The 19,319-nt window shown below is 31.9% G+C and overlaps 1 protein-coding gene across 11 annotated transcripts in view; it reads left to right on the top strand.

Annotated features, from left to right (window-relative positions):
- The window catches only part of Ccdc171 (coiled-coil domain containing 171), a 339,562-nt gene that overhangs the window by 175,404 nt on the left and 144,839 nt on the right, over positions 1-19,319 (top strand). For all 11 annotated transcript variants that reach the window (XR_781535.1, XR_781536.2, XR_781534.1 and 8 more), the window contains 2 exons: positions 9,513-9,658; positions 11,800-11,854. Coding sequence is in view for 8 of the 11 variants with exons in the window: in XM_010630948.3 (XP_010629250.1) it covers positions 9,513-9,658; positions 11,800-11,854 (201 nt within the window). In the remaining 3 variants the exon portion in view is untranslated. The remainder of the gene's footprint in view (positions 1-9,512; positions 9,659-11,799; positions 11,855-19,319) is intronic.

The raw sequence follows: 19,319 nt of genomic DNA, 5'->3' as shown, positions 1-19,319 counted from the left end.
AAAAAAAAAAAAAAAAAAAAAAGAAAAGAAAAGAAAAGAAAAAACATTAGAGTAGTAGAATTATAGTAGTATTTACCTCAGGGAGTTGTTACTCTTTTGCCTTGTTAGGTGTTTGCAGTATCAGGGCTATGTGGGAAATGCAGGCAGTCATGTAAAGTAGCATCTTGCTGCTGTTGCCTTTGTGTCGCCTGTTACATGCTGTCAGGGTTCTGTAGGTACATATTGATGATTTGGAATGGCACCAGAACTGCTGTACCTCACTTGTCGGTCTCTTTTTCCATTCCCTTCCTGCCTGCATCTTCTCTCCTTCATCCCTTTCAAAAGAAGGATATTGGATTAAAAAAAAATCAATGCAGTTCTACCTTTTTATCTCTGATTGTCAAATTTGATACTAATTCTTCTGTTATTTCTATTACTATAACATTGTAAAATAGTCTATGTGGCATCTGTTATTTAAGGGTCAAATTTTGAATTAATATGAGCACATAAGTGACTTTTTACCTAATGGCTAAAATCTCCTTAACAGAGGGAGGTGGCTATGGGTGCTGTATTATGAGCTAGATACCTTGATATACTGTTGTATTAGTGGAGAGTTCCTATTATAAATATTTTAAAAGTTGAGATTATACTAGAATCCAAATTTTAACCACTTACTGGTCCACTTACTTAAATACAGAATGACAAAAGATGCATATTTTTGTTAATTTTTTAAGATAATAAAACAGGAAATATAAAATGACAATTTTATAAAAAATACAAGAATTGACTGACTGAAATGATACATGCCTAAGTGACAGTCAAGACAGTACATAAACACCCTGACCGAGTGAGCTCAGAGTAAAATGTTAAGTGGTTAACTTCAATCCTGTCATTAACTTGTAAAAGAGGCACAGAAGTTCATTGCTTTTTGAAAAAGTTTAAACAAAAAGCAGCCCCTGTGTGTCTTGAATTCTATATACAATTCTGTGCTGCAGTTGAGTGTGAAGTCTGTTTTCCATTACTGTGACAAAATACCTGAGGTAATCGATTTAAAAGGTTTATTTTAGCTCATGTTTTCGAAGTCAGTCCATGGTTGCTTTGTTTTGCTTTCTGGCTGTGGTAGCACAGTGTACATCCTGGTGGGAGCGTATGGTGGAGGCCCATTGATCTTATGGTGGGGAGAAGCAGAATGAGAAGAGGGGCTGGGGTCCCCATATCCCCTTCAGGGCCCTGCTTCTACTGATCTAACTTCCTTCCATTAAGTGTTGCTTCCTAAATGTTGTACTGTCTTCTGGTAGTACTGCAGGTTAGCAACCAAGTCTTTAACATGTAGGCTTTTGGGGGGAACACTTACTAAAACCATAGCAAGTGCTATACCTTTACTTTGCAAACATTCTAAGTCTTATTATTACATTTAGTAATTGATAGCACCCCTGCTCTAACACAAAGGATCTTAGGTTGTGCTTTTTTCAATTTTTTGATGTTGGACTTCATTTCAATATAAGTAGAAAGCAGCCATTTAAATAGATTGAAATACTTTATTGACTTTATGGAATTTGGTAAGGGAAACATGGTGTTACATTCCCGCTAGTTAGTGGATTTTTTGGGAAAATCTTGTGAGAACATCACTAATGCAGTTGTTCAGGGTAAAGAAGTCTTTAGGTTCAGGAGACTTGGGATCACATTTTGCAGAAACCTCGTTTTTTATATGAATTTGAGTGAGTTTACTGCTATGATTCTTGTTTTCGTTATGTATGAAATAGGAGTGATAATGCTATTTATCTCACTGGATTAAAGGCATCAAGTGAGCAAATTGTAAAATGCTTGGATGATGATGATTTTCATTTGTCACTGATGTAATATTTCCCCCAAGGGATTGTGAGAAGAACAGCAGTGGTAACAGTTATAAAGCCAGACATTTATTAAACACTTACAGGATGGCAGACATCTTTGTAAGCATTGTACAAGAATGGAGCTAACACTTTCACATAAGGATGAAATACCCAACATTGTAAGAATTAGTAAATCTTTGCTGTTCAGGACTTTTTGTTCCTCTGTGATTATACCTCCTAGCTAAAGAAATCAGTGATAAAATACTTAATGCACAAAACCCATCTAATGCACAGTTTTTAAGGAAAATATCAAACTTTACGTTCAGTCTAAAACAGTGGTGGGAAACCTTTTAGACATTTCAGTGATAACAAATAGCCCACTGTGGCATGTGTGCCTTAGGCTCACCATCACTAGTTTAAAACGTCTTAAATTTATTTTGCTAATTCTAAATTTTGCCTTCAGATTCTCTTAAATAATGAATTTTTACTTAGTTGGTGTTTGCTTTACTTAATAAAAGCATATTTAAATTAAATAATAGTTTAAATTCTTTAGTATATAAAAATATTAATGTGAGGGGTTTTTAATTATTAATAAGATTGCTTAGCCTATTATTCAATTGTATCATCAAAAGAATTTTTGAAATTAAAAGATTCTTTCAACAAAATTTCTTTCTAATGTTGAGAACTCTACTGTATGAAGACCTTTGTAAATTATTCATTTTTTCTACATTCTTAGTTGAATTGTTTTAGGTAATTCTCATATAACTTTAAAACAGGATTTTTGTTTTCAATGGCACTTTTCTACAACTTAATTTGTAGATGAGCCATTTAAAATATTGCTAGGGAATTTAACTCTTTGCACCTCTAATTAGCTAGCATTGAACTATGTAGTCTTTGGAACCTGCTGAGTTGTAATCCGCAGTGATAAAATCAAGCAGAAGGTGTGTTCTTTCCCTGGCGTTTCTTAGGCATTTGTTGAGAGAACCCAGAAGTCATATATAAGTTGATTTTGTTATAGCATTACCACGTAGTTGTCACAGGCAAGTGGTTTCTGTCCCACGGGGTCTGAAGTACAGCCAAATACAGTTTGCTTTATACTCTGAGAAAACGTTATAGCCACATTGCTGCTTACATGTCATGTGTCACAGTCTATTTAGCTACCTCTTGTCTATTTTGTACTTTCCCGAGGATATTTTCCAGTTGATAGAGCTTTCATGATTCTCTTTGCCTCCTTCTTTGGCATTGAAAGTATGTTTTAACCATTTCTCTCCTAACTTGACGACCTCATTATCTGACACGTTTAGCTTAATGGAACATGTTTTAGAGTTTATATGCAAGGCCTAAAACAAACCGCGTTCAGTATATTTTCAACTCTTTAATGAAGTTCTTTTCATTTCGTTATATTTTACTGCTAATCACTTTCAGTTATTTTATTGGGAAGGATAGCTTTTTTCCTTTTATATTGAATTTAGAAGGAAATTTTCAAAGAAATGCATGAAATGATGGTACCAATAATGGTAAGAAATTTTACATTCAATCTTGCAGCATTCTTTGAAATTTTAAGAGTGAATTTTCTTTTCTCATTTCCTCTAATTTTTGCTTAATCATCTATCATATGGCCTGTACATAAAAGTTATTTTTACACCTGTTTTCATTAATTTTCTTTTATCTTTTTCAAATGTGATAAAAAATTTAAAAACTATATAAATTATATATATCTCGGCAGAAACAGCATAGCAAATAAATTGACATACAAAATAAAATTGAAAAAGAAAAATTGACATAGAAAATAAATTGACAGGGATTTATTTAAAGACTAATGATACTACTAGGAATGCAATTATTGCATTAATTATGTCTTTTAAATTTATGTAGTCTTTTATAGTTATAGGAAACACTTACATCTGTTGTCTTACTAGACTTGTGAATTTGTACACTAGCTTTGCCATTTATTTGATCCTGAGGGTAAGTTACCTGACCTTCAGCTTCAATTCTTAAATGTCACCCACTTGTTACAATAAAAGATAAAATAAGTTTCCCTGGGAAAGATATCTTAAATGTTCATAATATTAGCGTAATTCTCCACAAATTTTGAAATACATATATATTAATCGGACCACATACCAACATTATTTACTATTGTATATTTATTGTAAATTATTTAATTGCTTATCTCACAGATTCTTGAGCATTAGATAAAATTTGTTATTTTTTTAGTTTTATCCCTAATTTGTTTACCCAACCCTATTGTAAAATTTGGTAGTTGTATTATTTTAACTTTATACTTTCTGTAGCAACTTTCATAGTTTGATCCACCCAGAAGTCAATTAATTCTTGATTGATATTAGTTTTTAGTTGTCACATTCTTATAGAATTATTTCCCCTTTCAGGATTAAATTTAGTGGCCTGAGAAGGTTTGCCCAGCTCATTGAAATATAGGATTGCATATTCAGAAGATACAGACAGTTATAAATTAGTTTTTACAAATGTTACAGATTTTTTTCCCTGATCTAGGAAGTGTGACTTAGTTCTTTATAAGACTTGTGTTGTTGTCTTGCCTTTGATTTTGTATGACTAACTTTTTATACCAAATTGAATAAGCCATTAGCTTTTAGTCTGTAGGAATGTGGATCCATAGATATTTCCCATTAGACGTAAGAAAATCTATAAAAGCAATATCCCCTGGGGTTCAGTCTTCCTAGAGGCCTAATGGTATAAAGCACTGCTAGACAGTACCCTTATGAGAAATAACTATCTTGAGTGATTTCCTTGACACACAGAAATATTAATTGAAGAGATGTGCATATTTTTTAGGTAGCTTTAACTTTTGTGTTATACCACATTAATTAATCACATATTCTGATTCATGAAATTTATGAATTAAAAAATTTTAAATTATTGCCAAACAAAATTATAAACCTTTTATGTGTGATATAGTTTTAAATTAGAGTTTGCTAACATAATGGCACATACTATATTTAGGAAGCCATGTTGTTTTGAAAAGGTTTTTTGGTACTTAAAAGAAAAACTTCGAAAAAGATCTTCACTAGAGATGGTTGTACAGCTTTGTAAAACCCTCTGAATGATACAGAGTGTGAATTGTGTGCTATGGGAATTATATCTCAATAAAGCTATTATTTTAAAGAAAAATTGTCACTTCACAAAGTATTTTCATAGATGCAAGCCAATAGAATTTCAATTTATATTTACAATAAAAAATTCGAGTCTTGATATACCATGCTTTAGAATGTAAAATTATATGTAACATAAAATGTGTTCTTATTCAATAGTAATACATGTTTATAATAGAAACTGCAGAAGCTACATATAAGAAAAAAGATGTTTAAACACGTTTGGGGTTATTTTTAATATTCCTATCATGTATTTTCATTCTTAAGCTTTCCTAGTGTGTAACTATTTTCTTTGTGTCCATAGTTTGCTTTGCCAGCTTTCATTGGTAATATATTTACTTTCTGTGACTATTTTAAGAAAAAATATCAGATGTAAGTATTTTCTTACAAAAATTTAATGACAGCATTGGCTTTTTCTCTTTGAAAGATGTATGTTAAGGCAAGCAAAATCATCTAAAAAATATGATAAAGATATTATGTAATAGCTTTTGAAATATATTTAAAAGTTTTTCTTTAAAACATTTTGAACTTAAAATGAGAACTTGAATGTTTGATAAATGATTTTGTCACATTGGTTCTTGTGTAAGAATTTTCTCTGGCTTTTTAAAGACTTATTGTCATATTTAGCTTTAACTTTCTAACAGCTAGAATTGTTCACAACACTGTTTAAAGATAAATTCTTTGATTTTTTTAGTAAATCTTGAGACCTGAGTACAAAATGAGGGCTGTATTGTGGATTAAGTGAAGTATCTCAAGGCTGCGCTGTTCTGATAACTGAACCTGAAGTGACCTTTCTCAGACACAATTACAGAGCTGTATGTTTTTCCTTTAATTTCATCAGGGGTTTAATTAGTATACAAATAAAACTTCCCTTATCTTCCTTTCTACCTAATTGGCTTGTCTTCACTTATATATGAAGTATGTGAAAGTGGGCTGTAATTAGGGTGACCGTGTTAACCTTTTTTCCTCCAATGTACTGTTGCCTAAAGGCCTCAAGGCCTAAAAACAGTGCTTTGGATTATTGCTTTGCAATCACTATGGCTGTCCCATAGGTTTTCTCATGAGCAGAAGGGCTTTGGGTGCTGCAGGTTCCCACTGCTTAACAGGATCTTCATTCTTCTCCCCACTAAATGTTTATTGATTATCTCGCTGTTCCAGGCTCAGCCTCCAACAACTTAATATCAGGTGACAGTCAGGAGAGTTCTCCAAGTAATTAGAGTTGAGCATTGGGGGAACAATTAGGAGCAGAGTTATTAAACTTGATTTATCCTATTCTCTCCTGAACAGTTTCTTGGATATCAGAACATCACACTTTCACAATCTACCCTGGTTGAGAAATTAGTGGCTAACCTGCTGCTTATCATTGTTGCCTTGCTGCCTAGAGGCACACCCTCTTGGTTTCAGTCATTCGGTAGGAAATGTTATGAGTCCATAAAGTTTATCATAGGTTTTAGTATATGTGCTGCCGAAGCAAGCACAATCATAGGTTTTAATTAGATGAATCCGAACAGGAGAAAAGCTGAACTTAAAAGTGTATATTTCTGCTATATATTATATATAAATATTCTATAGATATATAGGTAACTATATGATTTATACAAATAAATGATGCTGTAATTAAAGCTCATTGCAAGTTTTTTTTTCTCTCATTGAGTTTATTGGTACATTTTAGGTATACAGTACAGTTACATTCATTATTGGGATCTTGTACCTTTACATGACAGGTCTTGGTTCTCATTATTTCCCCTTGTCCCTGCCCTCCCTTCAACCCCTCCTCCTCTCCCCTTTTATAAACACTTTATTTCCATTTTTTTCATTTTCTCATATTTTTTTCTTTTCCCTTATTACCTTTCCCCTACCCTTCCCATTTCCCTACACCTTTAGCCCTTTTCTTCCTATTTCACATTGTCAATTATATGATTAGGATCTTATGTACTATTATAGTTTGTTCACACCAGAGAAGCTATTTGTTATTTACACATGTGTGGCTTATTTATTTCACTTAGGAGTATGTCCTCAGTATGTAGGTTTTTTTTTTTAATGATTCTGTTTTTATCATAAAAAAAGTGACTGCTAGAGAGATGTATTTTTGAACCACTTTTTATGTCTTACATAAGCATATAAGCATACATTAGCATGAACCTTAGGACTTGTTGATGTATATGCTTTCCTTGGAGGTGTCCCTAAACTCTTTTATAGTACAATTCTATGCCAATAAGTACATTAACCATGATATTTTAAAAACTGTATTTTCATTTTATAATGCTCTTTTTCTGTGTCGCTGAAATACTGCAGGCTTTAGAAGAATTTGGTAGCTCCGTGTCAGAGAGATGAAAATGAAAAAATGATACCAGAAAACTTTGATGTACAGTAGAAGTTTTAATGCTGGGAGTTATGTCTTCTTTTAAAGTATATGCAGAAAGGTCAGGTGTGGTTTTAGAATAACCCAGGCTCACGGGTTCTCCCAGATTGGCCCAGTGAGCTTCAGTCTAGACAAGGCTGGAGACATTGTACGGAACTCTTGAACAGTCCCCCTCAGACAGGCCCCTCACAAATAGGCTCAGAGTTACTGAGAAAGAGGATTTGAGTATGTTGGCACAAACTTATTTCTGTTGAAAACCGTTTAAGCTTTATGTGTAACTTGTGGTGGATCATTAGTATTATCATCATACCCCAAAAAAGCATTCTTTTTGTTTCCTAAAAGTGTTAGAAATCCTGACTTTAAAAGGACTTAGATGGGGTTTAATTTTTAAATGAAGAAATCTCATGTTGCTTTAGTGTATTTAACTATCTTCATATTGGTATAAAATTAGGTTTAGAGTAGTTTTAAAAAAATCTTTGTTGTCTTTTTAGAGTTAATTCAGTTAGTATTTCATGGTGGCGTGTTCTTTTTTAAAATTTAAGATAAATTTATTTTTAACTGATAAAACTAAAAACCCTTTCCACCTGTGGTGTTTCACCATGTGATGTTTCAATACATAGGTACATTTTATTATTTTTAAATCAGATGAAACATACATATATCTTCTCAAACATTAATCATTTCTTCATGGTGAAAGTAGTCAAAGTTCTTTCTTATGTCTTAATAAAATATACAGTACCTTAACTATTTTCTGTAGTCACCCTGCCATTCAGCAGGACACCAGAACTTCCTACTCCTGTCTAACTCTGACATAATAGCCACTGATCAACTTTGGAATGTTCTTGAAGATTTTTTCAGTACTAGAAATTTAAAGTAACATTTACTATCTAATGAGTAATCATGGTTTGTTCTTTTTAATTTTTTTTTTTTTTTTTTTTTGGTACTGGGGCTCAAACTTGGAACCTTGTGCTTGTGAGGCAGGTGGTGGAAAAACTGAGCTAAATCCCCAGCCCCATTTTAAATTTTTTGATTCCCGTTCATCTAACAGCAACTTGACTGCTTTTAAGTGAGCTACTGAATTTAAAACATTTAATATTTAAAAATACTAATTTGATGTGATTGCTTCCAGAGTGAATTGTTTTAGTTCCATGTAAGCAGCTTGAATTTTTAAACTACATATTATGAATATTCTGAAAGAATAGTGTTGGAAGAGTTTTAAAAATGACATTATAGCATGTTGTTTTTCTTTACCGGATTTGTGAAGCACAGTTGTAGATACTAATGTATGATTAAATTCTGAGCAAAAAAATAATGTGTATATAGTTAGTTGTTTAGGTCACTACTGAATAAATTGAAAAACTGATAAACTATTTTAGAAATTTCATAGAGAAAGGAATTTTAGTGGTAAGAGATATTTTGATTCCTATGTTATTTTGTGTCTTAGAATCTTGAGGTCTATACAATACTACTTTAAATTGTTTCTGATTCTAACACCTTCAGGCCTAAACTTTCAAGATGAAGTGTACAATTTTGTTTTAAAAATTTTGTCCTAAGTGGATATTTCAGATTAAATATCAATGAACATATTTTAGACTTGTGTGGCTAGGCAGACATTTACAGACTTTTAAGTAATTCTTAATGTAAGTACTGTTCTTAACTTTCTGTGTTAGTTAAAGTGTTTTGGTCACATTTATGTTGTTATCCTTGATGTGAAATTTATTTACTGGGAAACATGTGAATTTTATTTTAAGAGTTCAGTTTGTCTACTGAGAAGTCTAGGGAAACTTCTCAATAATATATTCACTTTGGTCATATGATGGGTTTAAAATTCAAATTGGAGTTAAATAGATTGTAAATTTCATATGCTTGTCCCCTGAAATCTTTATTTTTCATCATTAAATTAAATAAAACTTGAGATTTCTATAATCATATATTTTTAGTGAGAATATAATTTGCTATCCCATACTTTAAAAAATAAAATAGTCGTTCGTATTTGGTAGCAAAACATTTCTCAATAACTTATCAGCCCTATCATTTCTAATTAGTAAATGTGTAAAATTTTTGCAGAAAGTTTGTTAAACCTTGATGTGTAATGACCCAACTCTACTTCTCAGTCAGTCTGTATTTTTCTTTGTTTAATAGCCTATGGCATAAATTGAAGTTAATTATCAGGGCTGACAAGCAACTCTGTTTTCTGTCTGCTTGCAGAGTCTCTCCAAGGCAAAGATGGAGCTGAGAAGAAAAGATCAATCTCTGCGTCAGCTCAATAGACATCTCACCCAGCTGGAGCAGGACAAGCGTCGGCTGGAGGAGAACATCCGTGATGCAGAGAGTGCCCTCCGCATGGCAGCCAAGTGAGCATTGGACCTCAGGGAGATCACTTAAAACAGACCAAAGATCGATTCTTACTTTCATTCTCTGGGTTTTAGCCCTGGATAATACAGTGTTAGAAAACAAAAGTACAGCTGTCTTTCTTTGAAATTCTGATATAACCTCAAAAAGGAAAACTCTTAACTCAACATACTAAATGTATATTTTATCGGGAAGCTTCCATACAACCTCGAGTTATGCATATTTTGGGCTCTGTTATATTGTTACATGTTTGAGACCCTGTTTTTATTAATGTGAAATATGACTTTTTATTTAAAAGTTTTGCTTACTGTCTTCTGTCACATACTCCTTATCCCCTTTGCCATTCTCCTCAAATTTTGTTCTGAATTTATTCTAATACTATACTAACAATGCAAATAATATTTTCATAAAGAAATGTTAGTATACAATCAACATGTGTGCCATAGCATTTTAAAATGCAGCAAAAACATTGAGCATGGGAAATCATTTCATAGCTAAATATTTTAGTATCTGTGATGCTGAAGCAAGCACTCATAGTTAAATATTCTAATATGTTAAATCAAAAAAACATTACTTTTCAAGTGGGCAAAAATGCAAATGTGATGAGTGTTTTTCTTTTATCAGGTATCACATTGATATATATTGTTAAGTTCAAATGGAACAGTTCTCTTGGACATTTTTGTTTCCCACAATGAATTTTATGGACTACATTAAGATAGTCTTTTGTATAACACCATGACTTAAAGTCTTTTTGAGAATTAAGCATCTGATTTAAATAAATTAAATGTCTTAATTTGGAATTGTTAATTCCTGAACTTGATAAAAATCCATATTAATATTTTTCAGGCAAACTGTTTTTTTTTCATTTCACATTATTTCCCTCTGATTTGTGGAAGGGATTTTTGTCTTTTTTTTTTTTTTTAATTGAGTTTATTGGTACATTTAGGGATACAGTACAGTTACATTCATTGTTGGGATCATGTACCTTTACATGGACAGGCAAACTTTTATGAAGCATAAAATATAGTGAAATATGAATGCACTCTTTAAACTGTAGTCTGTCAGTCACAGAACAGGGAATCTATAGTATGGGCTTATGACATCACTCTAGCATAATGATAAAATGAATTGTATAAGGCCTGAATATTGGCACATTTGAATACCCACTGTCAGTTTTTTAATAAGTGCAAAGCTATATGTAACATTGTACCATTATATTAGATATATGTAATTTTCATTTTAAAAATTCATTTTTTTGTTGCTGTTCAGGCTGAATTTCTTCATATCAAGTGAAGAGACTTCGTTTAGATAATTTCTAGTGAGACTTGAAGCTCTGAGAAAATTCTGAGATTAGCAAAAGTAGGATTATAAAACCTCCAGATTGCGCCAGGGATTTGGCTCAGTGGTTCTGCTGCCTGCCTAGCAAGTGCAAGGGCCCGAATTCAATCCCTGGTAACAAAAAAACAACAAAAACAAAACAAAAACCCCTCCAGATTCTTACTGTGTTTTTACAACATTGCTGTTAAATCAGGACTTTGACACATCTATGATCTGTGACCACAGGCATATATTCTTATGAAACTGAAGGCTAGTTTGAAATATGGAGAGGTAATTCATTACTTACAGTTTTTGGTTTATAATTTGCTACTAAATTTTTGTCTTCAGCATATTTATTCAAACGTTTTAGTTATGAAAGCTCAATTCAATGTACAAGGTCAATAGGAGAAGCTAGTAGCTGCATATTCCTTGTCAAGTCACAGAGGGTTCTTTGTACAATTATTGTAGCATGAAAAAATCTGTGCAGAAAGGAAAATATTATTTTACATAGTGTAACAATTTATATTTCCCTATTACTAAAATTTTAAAAATCTTTTCATTATAAAGAAAAAGAATAAATTTTACTTTTTTAGTGAATATTTTTATCAATTATGTAATCACAACACACACCTCCCCACCATAGGATAGGCAGCATAAGTGAATGTAAGAGCCAAGTGTGGAACTGCATCAGTGGATATAATAGGTTTTTGTACTTTTAAAAGAAACACTGACAACCAACTCCTGTTCATCATAGTGACATACTAAAATGTGTAACAGTTGTAGAAAGGCTGGGGATTTACTCATATCCAATCTTTCTTTTTTCTAGAGACAAAGAATGTGTTGCTAATCATATGAGAACAGTAGAAAGTATGCTTCATAAGGTAATATAATTTTTCTTTAATGTTCAACTTTTATTATGGTACTTCTAGTTATTTTTATTAACTACTAAGTACTTTAATTTGTAACTGTCTTTAAAATTTAAATAGTTATTTTGAAAATGACTGAAATTTTGCTGTATATATGATGCTGAAATGTTTTTATTTAAACACTCACTTTAGGTACTTGATAAAACTAGTCATTTCCTCAAACTAGTATGATTGAACTTGAATTATCTATGGTATTTGCTGCTAGAAACCCAAGGTCGCTAAAATTCTTCTGTCTCATACTGATAATATATTTGTTTGACCACTCTGGCTAACCTCTTAACACTCTTCAGCAATTGTCTTTTACACACACACACACACACACACACACACACACACACACACACACAATGTATTTTATTTGGCAGTATTTATATACATTAACTTGGCAGTAATGTTATTCAAATAGAGATTTGCCTTCTTATAAACGAAAATATATTTAGTATCTTATTTTCAAATTTTACTGCTTTTGTATGATAAGCTGACTTTAATTTGTATTGATGAACAGCATAAGAATATTGTAATATTAATGAAAACTTAAGATATTAAAGCTGTATTTTTTTAGCATCTATTCCACACTCAAAAATGTCTTCACTATTTTATTTAAAAGTAGAGAAGTGTTATTTATGTACTTCTGTTTCTTCCTAATAGATTTGTTGAGAATGCAAACAGTAATTTTTTTTTTTTTTTTTTATGGTACTGGGGATTGAACTCGGGTCCTTGCACTTGCAAGGCAGGCCACTGAATGACTGAGCTAAATCTCTGGCCCGCAAATAGTAATTTTAGGATGTATAGAATTTATGAATGAAATGTTTAGAGCAACTTTACTATATAGTATAGTTTCATAAATGACTGATACTACCCTAAAGCTAACTTTTTAAAGGAGATATTAAATAAACGTTAATGAACTAATATGTAATCATTTTTAAAACACTGGGCTTCTCTGTTTGCTTACATTTAAAATGACTTATTATTTTTCATCAGCGTTTGGAAAAAAAAAACAATATTCTGAGTTTCCAATATTCTTTTCTTTTAATTGAAACCAGGATTTCTTCCCTCTGAATTTAACAAAGTTTAGTTTAAATGAGTGTATTTTAAATATAATCACATCAAACCCATGTATGCTGCAAATTTGAAATTTAGATTTCAGTAAAAAGTACATCTCTGGTTAGATTTTTATACATGCTGAATCTGAAGATATAAAAGTCAGTTGTGCCATATATGTGTTAAACCCTTTTATACAATTAATGTTGACTTTAAAAACCAATTGTTCATCATTCTAGCTGGAAGAAGAAAATGTTAAGGTAGCTGCTGACTTGGGAATAGAATTTGATATCAGGGAAAAACCATCATTGGTGTGAAATATGTTATACCTTCTTTCCTGTGAAAATGGCAAGATAAATATTTAATTTTTTAAAAATTTCGTATTTTTATTTAGAACTATATAGTATTCTAGACTGCAACAGTAACTTGTATGATATATACTTTAAATATAATACTTATTGCCAAAGGGTGATTATAACCATATAGTTCTTCAGTTGTAATTCATCTTTTGTTCTTTTGTGTCACATGGATAAAAGATGTCTGAAAAATTGGGCAACAGCCACGGTAGATTTTCTTTTCTTTTATGGCTATTTTCCCCCTCAGATTTAATTATTTTGATTTATATCTTTGGAAATTTATATTTATGTAGTGGTTTTCAAATTAGTTTACAAGCTTGAAGTGAAAATTTAGGAACAACTAATTGATAAGTAGAGCTAACTCTCTCCAAGAAGTGTGGGTGAGAATGACGTGGCTGATAAGGAAGTGGCCCACAGAGTCCCTCTGAAGCTTTCGGGAAGGGGAGCCCCACCTGTCTCTGTGATCTAGTCCACAGGATGTTGTTTTGGCCACTGTGGACTTTTCCCTTGTCATTATTGCTGGTCTTGAAGAAACAAAGAGGTATACAGAAAGAGGGTCCAGGCCCATTCATAGTACTGTAATGGTAATGGTTGTGATTACAGTCAAACCTCCTTAGCAAAGTGCACTATGCATAGTGGAATAACATATCTGTTTATGTTTCTTATTTCTTTAACACATTTAAAAGACATGTAACAGATATTCTAGAATAAAAAGTTGGGTTTTTTTTTTTTGTACCGGAAATTGAACTCAGGACCTTGTGCTTGGAGGCAGGCAGTAGCACCACTGAGCTAACTCCCGGCCCCTAAAGTTTTCACTTGCTGAATTGAATTTTAATATTTATTCCTAACACAATAATCAAGTAGAAACAATTTGTTTTCATGTGGATATTTTCTTGCATTTTATTTTTTACTTTTATTAGTACATGCTTTCAGTGCATAATAAATACATTTTGAGGAGTTGGTTTTCTTGCATTTTAAACAATTGAAACTGAACATGAACATGAACATTTTAGGAAAATATGTTAACATTTATATTTGTTAATATTTAAGCTTGACACATTCTACTCAAATTTTCAAATCTTAAAACTATATTACACAAAGCAGTTGACTAGATATTTTTAAAATTCCACTTGGGCTGATTCTAGTGTTTAATAAGGAAAGCTACTTGTTTTCATGTAAAATTGTATTATACAGTTGACTCTCCATGTCCACCAGTTCTACATCTGTGGCATAAGACAACCACAGATAAAAATATTTTAAAAAATTATGTCTGTAGTGAATATGTAAGACCTTTTTCTTGTCGTTACTCCCAAAACAGTAAAGCAGCTAAAATGATATTTACATAACATTTAAAATTGTTTTTTGTGTTACAAGTAATCTAGAGATGATTTAAAATGTAGAGGAGGGGCTGAGGGAGTAGCTCTTTGGTAAAATATGTACTTAGCATGCATGAGGTCCTGGTTTCAATTCCCAGCACAGTAAAATGAAATAAAATGTTTGTATGCTACATGAAAATATTATGTCATTTTACAAAAGGGATTTGGCATCCTTTGGATTTTGAGGTGAGTTAGGTATGTGTCCTAGAATCAGTCTGCTGTAGATATCGAGGGATGATTGTACTTTTTCTAAGAAGTTTTCATTGCATTCAGATACTGTCATCTATCATCTATCTATCTATCTATCTATCTATCTATCTATCTATGTATCTATCTGTATGTTGTTTTTGCTCATTTTAAGTGTAGATCAGAAGCTAATTATTAAGATAATCTATTTTCAGGGGGGACCAGTGTCAGGTTTGGGGGCTAAGAAAAATAAGAACAAGAGAACAATAACTACAACTTTTTACAATATGCATTTCTTTATACAACCACTTTTGAGTTAAATTCTTGGCCAATTTTTTGGAAAAGTCATAATTATTGAACTTTTTTGAAAAAATTCACTATTTTAACTATTTTAAAATGCACAACTTAGTGGCTTTCATTACATTCCTAATGTTACACATCCACTGCAGTGATCAATTCTAGAGCAGTTACTTGACCCTGAAAGAAACACTGTACCCATGAATAAGTTCTTGTCTCTCTTTCCACTTCCTGATAAACACTCATCTGTCTTTTCTCTGGGTTTTCCTATTCGGGATATTTTGTACAGATTCAGACAATACATGGCCTTTACTGTCCGGCTTCTTTCACTTAGCAAAATTTGTTCAAGATTTATCCATTTTGTGGCCTGGTATTGATTTTTCATTTCTTTATATAGATAAATAATATTCCATTGTATGACTATACCATATTTTGTTTATATATTTGTTTGCATACAATTATATTATTTCAACTTTTTGGTTACAATGAATAGTGCTGGTGTGAATATTGCTGTACTCATTTTTATTTGAATACTTCTTTTCAGTGCTTTTCGATATATAGGTGGGAGTGGAATTACTGAATCATAAGATACTATGGTTAATTTTTGGAGGTCTCATCAATCTTCTTTTATAGTGGCCATGCCATTTTAAGTTTCCAACAGCATATGTAAGTGTTCCAGCTTTTGTACATCTTTACCTATACTTGTTTTTGTTTTTCAAAAACATGGCCATCCCAGTGGGTGTGAAATAGGATCTCACGGTGGTTTACATTTGCGTTCCCTAATGACTGATGATGCTCAGCACCTTTTCATGTGATCACTGACTCATTGCCTCTCTTTGGATAAATATTCAAATCTTTGCCCATTTTTAAATGGCTTATTTTTTGTTGTTGAGTTTTAGAAGTTCTGTATATTCTGAATATTAGAATCTTGTCATGTATGTGGGTTATATTCTTAGCTTCTGTCTAGTTGATATCCTTGGTTGGATACACAAGTTTCAAATTTTGACAAAGCCTATTTTTTCATTTCTTTGTGTATCTGACCTATTTAAGAAACCATTACCAAATCCAAAGCGATAAATGTTTCCTTCTGTGTTTCCATCTAATTTCATAGTTTTAGCTCTTATATTTAGGCCATTTTGTGTATTGATTTAAGTTTGTATATATAGCACAAGATACGATCTAAATTTCGTTCTTTTACGTGGCTGTTCTGTCATTCTACCACCATTTGTTGAAAGGACTTTTCCTCAATGAATGACTTTGTACTCTTTGTGTAAGAGCCTGTGACCATGTAGATGTGTGTATTTATTTCCAGACTCTCAGCTGTATTCCATAGACTGATGTCTGTCTTCATATCAGTACCACAGTTTTCCTTGCTTTGTAGTAAGTTTTGAAATTGAAAATTGTTATATCTTTAAATGTTTTTTATAGATTGTTTCAGCTATCACAGCTCCTTGTAAACTCCATATAAGTTTTAGGATCAGTTTGTCCATTTATACAAAAGATGGCAGTTGGAATTTTGACAATGATTACATTGGATTTATAGATTATTTTGGGGAGCATTGCTATCTTAAGGATATTAAATCTTGCAATACATGAATATAGAACATCTTTCCACTGCTTTAGTCTTTAATTTCTTTCAATAATGTTTTATAGTTGCAGCTTCTCAATTAAGTTTATTCCTAAATATTTTATTCTTTGTGATGCTATTATAAATGGAATTGTATTTTTAAATTCATTTTTCATGTGCTTTCTTACAGAAACACAACTGAGTTTTGTATGTTGATCTTATATCCTACAGCTTTTCTGAATTAGCTCTGTGTGTGTGTGTGTGTGTGTGTGTGTGTGTGTGGTTTTCTTTAGGATTCTCTTAATAAAGTCATGCCATCTGTAAATATAGATTTATATATTTCTGCTCTGAATGCATTTTATTTCCATAGCTTGTCTAATTTTTATGACTAGAACTTCAAATAGAAAGTTGAATAAACGTGTGGAGAACTGACATTCTTGTGCTGTTCCTAATCTTAAGGGGAAAGGGTTTAGTCTGCACTTTTAAGCCTGTATTAGTTGTGGATTTTTCATAAGTGCCCTTTATCAATTAGAGGACATTCTCTTCTAGTCCTAGCTTTTTGAGTCTGTTTTTTTCCCTTTAATCATGGAGATATGTTGAGTTTTATCAGATTTTCTTTGTATCTGTTATGTTGGTCATATTTTTCCTTCTCAATTTAATTCTATTTAATGTTTTGTACTGTATAGATTGACTTCTGTACATTCTTCCATTCCTGGGATAAACCCTACTTATCCTTTTGATAAACTACTGGGTTTGGATTTGGTTTGCTTCTTTTTGTTTCTGAGGATTTTTGTATCTAAATTTGGAAAGAAATTTGGTCTTTAGTTTTCCGGATATATATGGCTTTGGGAATAAAGTAATACTGGCCTCATAGGATAAATTAGGGAGTGTTTCCTCCTCTTTAGATTTGCAGAGTTTGAAAGAGAATGGTGTTAATTCTTTAAGCATCACCAGTAAGACTTTCTAGTCCTAGACTTTTGTTTTGTGGATGATTTCGATTACTGATTTGATTTATTCTAGGTCTTTGTAGATTTTTCTGATCATTTGTGAGTTAACTTTGATAATTTGTGTTTCTATTTTCATTTTATTCACTTTATCTGATTATTGACATAATTGTTTATTCTATTAGAGTAGTTTTTAAGTCTGTAAGTTTGTTTTTATTTTTGTAAGTGTGATAGTAATGTTCTCATTTTTATTCTCTGTTTTAGTAATTTGGTAATCTTTTTTTTCTTGGTCAGTCTAGTTTCCTTGCAATTTTTTCTTTGATCTATTCTTTGTGATGTTTAATTTTTAAATCTTCAGGAATTTTTCAGATATCCTTTTGCCATTGAATTCTAATTTAGTTCTATATGAATTGAATACATAAAATGGTTGATTTAAATTGCTTTAACTTTATTGGCTCGTTAAATGGTACATAATATGGTTTGTCTTGGTAAATGTTAAATGGGAATTTGAAAAGAATTCATTCTAGTTGTTATGTGTGGTATTTAGATGTTCTGCCAAAACCTCACGTAGTCATAGGTGGGACTTTTGGGAACTGGCTGGATCATGGGTATATTAAAGGTGTGTGGTACTGGATTAGCTTTTGAATTGGGATTTAGGGGGTGTGGTACTGGATTAGTCCACTGATTGGTTTAATGTAGTTTTGGGTGTGAATGAGTGGATTCCCTGAAAAGAGAAGGCCCACCCTGGGTGTGTGTGGCCCCAATAGGCTTGTATCCATAATGGAATTATAGGGAAAGGTAGGTTGCTACTTTGCTGCTTTCTCCCTGCCCTGCCGTGGAATATTTTTCCTCTGTCGTGCCCTCTGCTGTACTGCCCTATATTGGAGCCAACTGAGTATGGACTGAAACCTCTACAAACTGAACTAAAATAAACCTTTACTCTATAATTTTGAGTACAGGCTATTTTGTTTTGGCAATGCAAAAAGTAAAAAACATTAGTATTGTTAGGTAGAATTATGTCTAATTGCTTTATAGGGTTGATCAAGTCTTCTAATTCTTTGTCTTTTGTCTAATTGTCCTATCCATTAATCAAATGATGATGATGAAATCTCCAAATATTCTTTAGCCCTTTCTCTTTTCAATTTTGTCAGTATTTGCTTTGTATATTTTGGGATTATTTGCATATGTTTCTGGAAATTGTTATATTTTCTTAATGGATTGATTCATCATTACATAGTGTCTTTGATTTTTGTAAAACAATCTTAAAAGATTCTTCTGTCTGATATTAGCATAATTACTCCAGTTCTCTTTTGTTTACTGTTTACATGGAATATCTTTTTATGTTTTGTAACTTTTAATCCACTTGTGTCTTTATATCTAAAATGAATCTTTTAGAGAAATTAATCATATTTAAAAAATATGATTTGCTATTTTCTTTTTATTTTATTTTATTTTATTTTTTATTTTTTTCAGCTTTAATTGAGTTTATTGGTACATTTTAGGGATACAGTACAGTTACATTCATTGTTGGGATCTTGTACCTCTACATGACAAGTCTTGATTCTCATTTTTTCCCCCTTACCTCTGCCCTCCCTTCCCCCCCTCCTCCCCTCCCCATCTACAAACACTTTATTTTCATCTTTTCATTCTCTC

The sequence above is a fragment of the Fukomys damarensis genome, unplaced genomic scaffold (assembly GCF_012274545.1).
Source record: "Fukomys damarensis isolate Sample0158 unplaced genomic scaffold, DMR_v1.0_HiC HiC_scaffold_31, whole genome shotgun sequence".
Classification (NCBI taxonomy): domain Eukaryota; kingdom Metazoa; phylum Chordata; class Mammalia; order Rodentia; family Bathyergidae; genus Fukomys; species Fukomys damarensis.
Note: the sequence above shows the minus strand (reverse complement) of the source record. Positions and strands in the feature narration are given on the sequence as shown.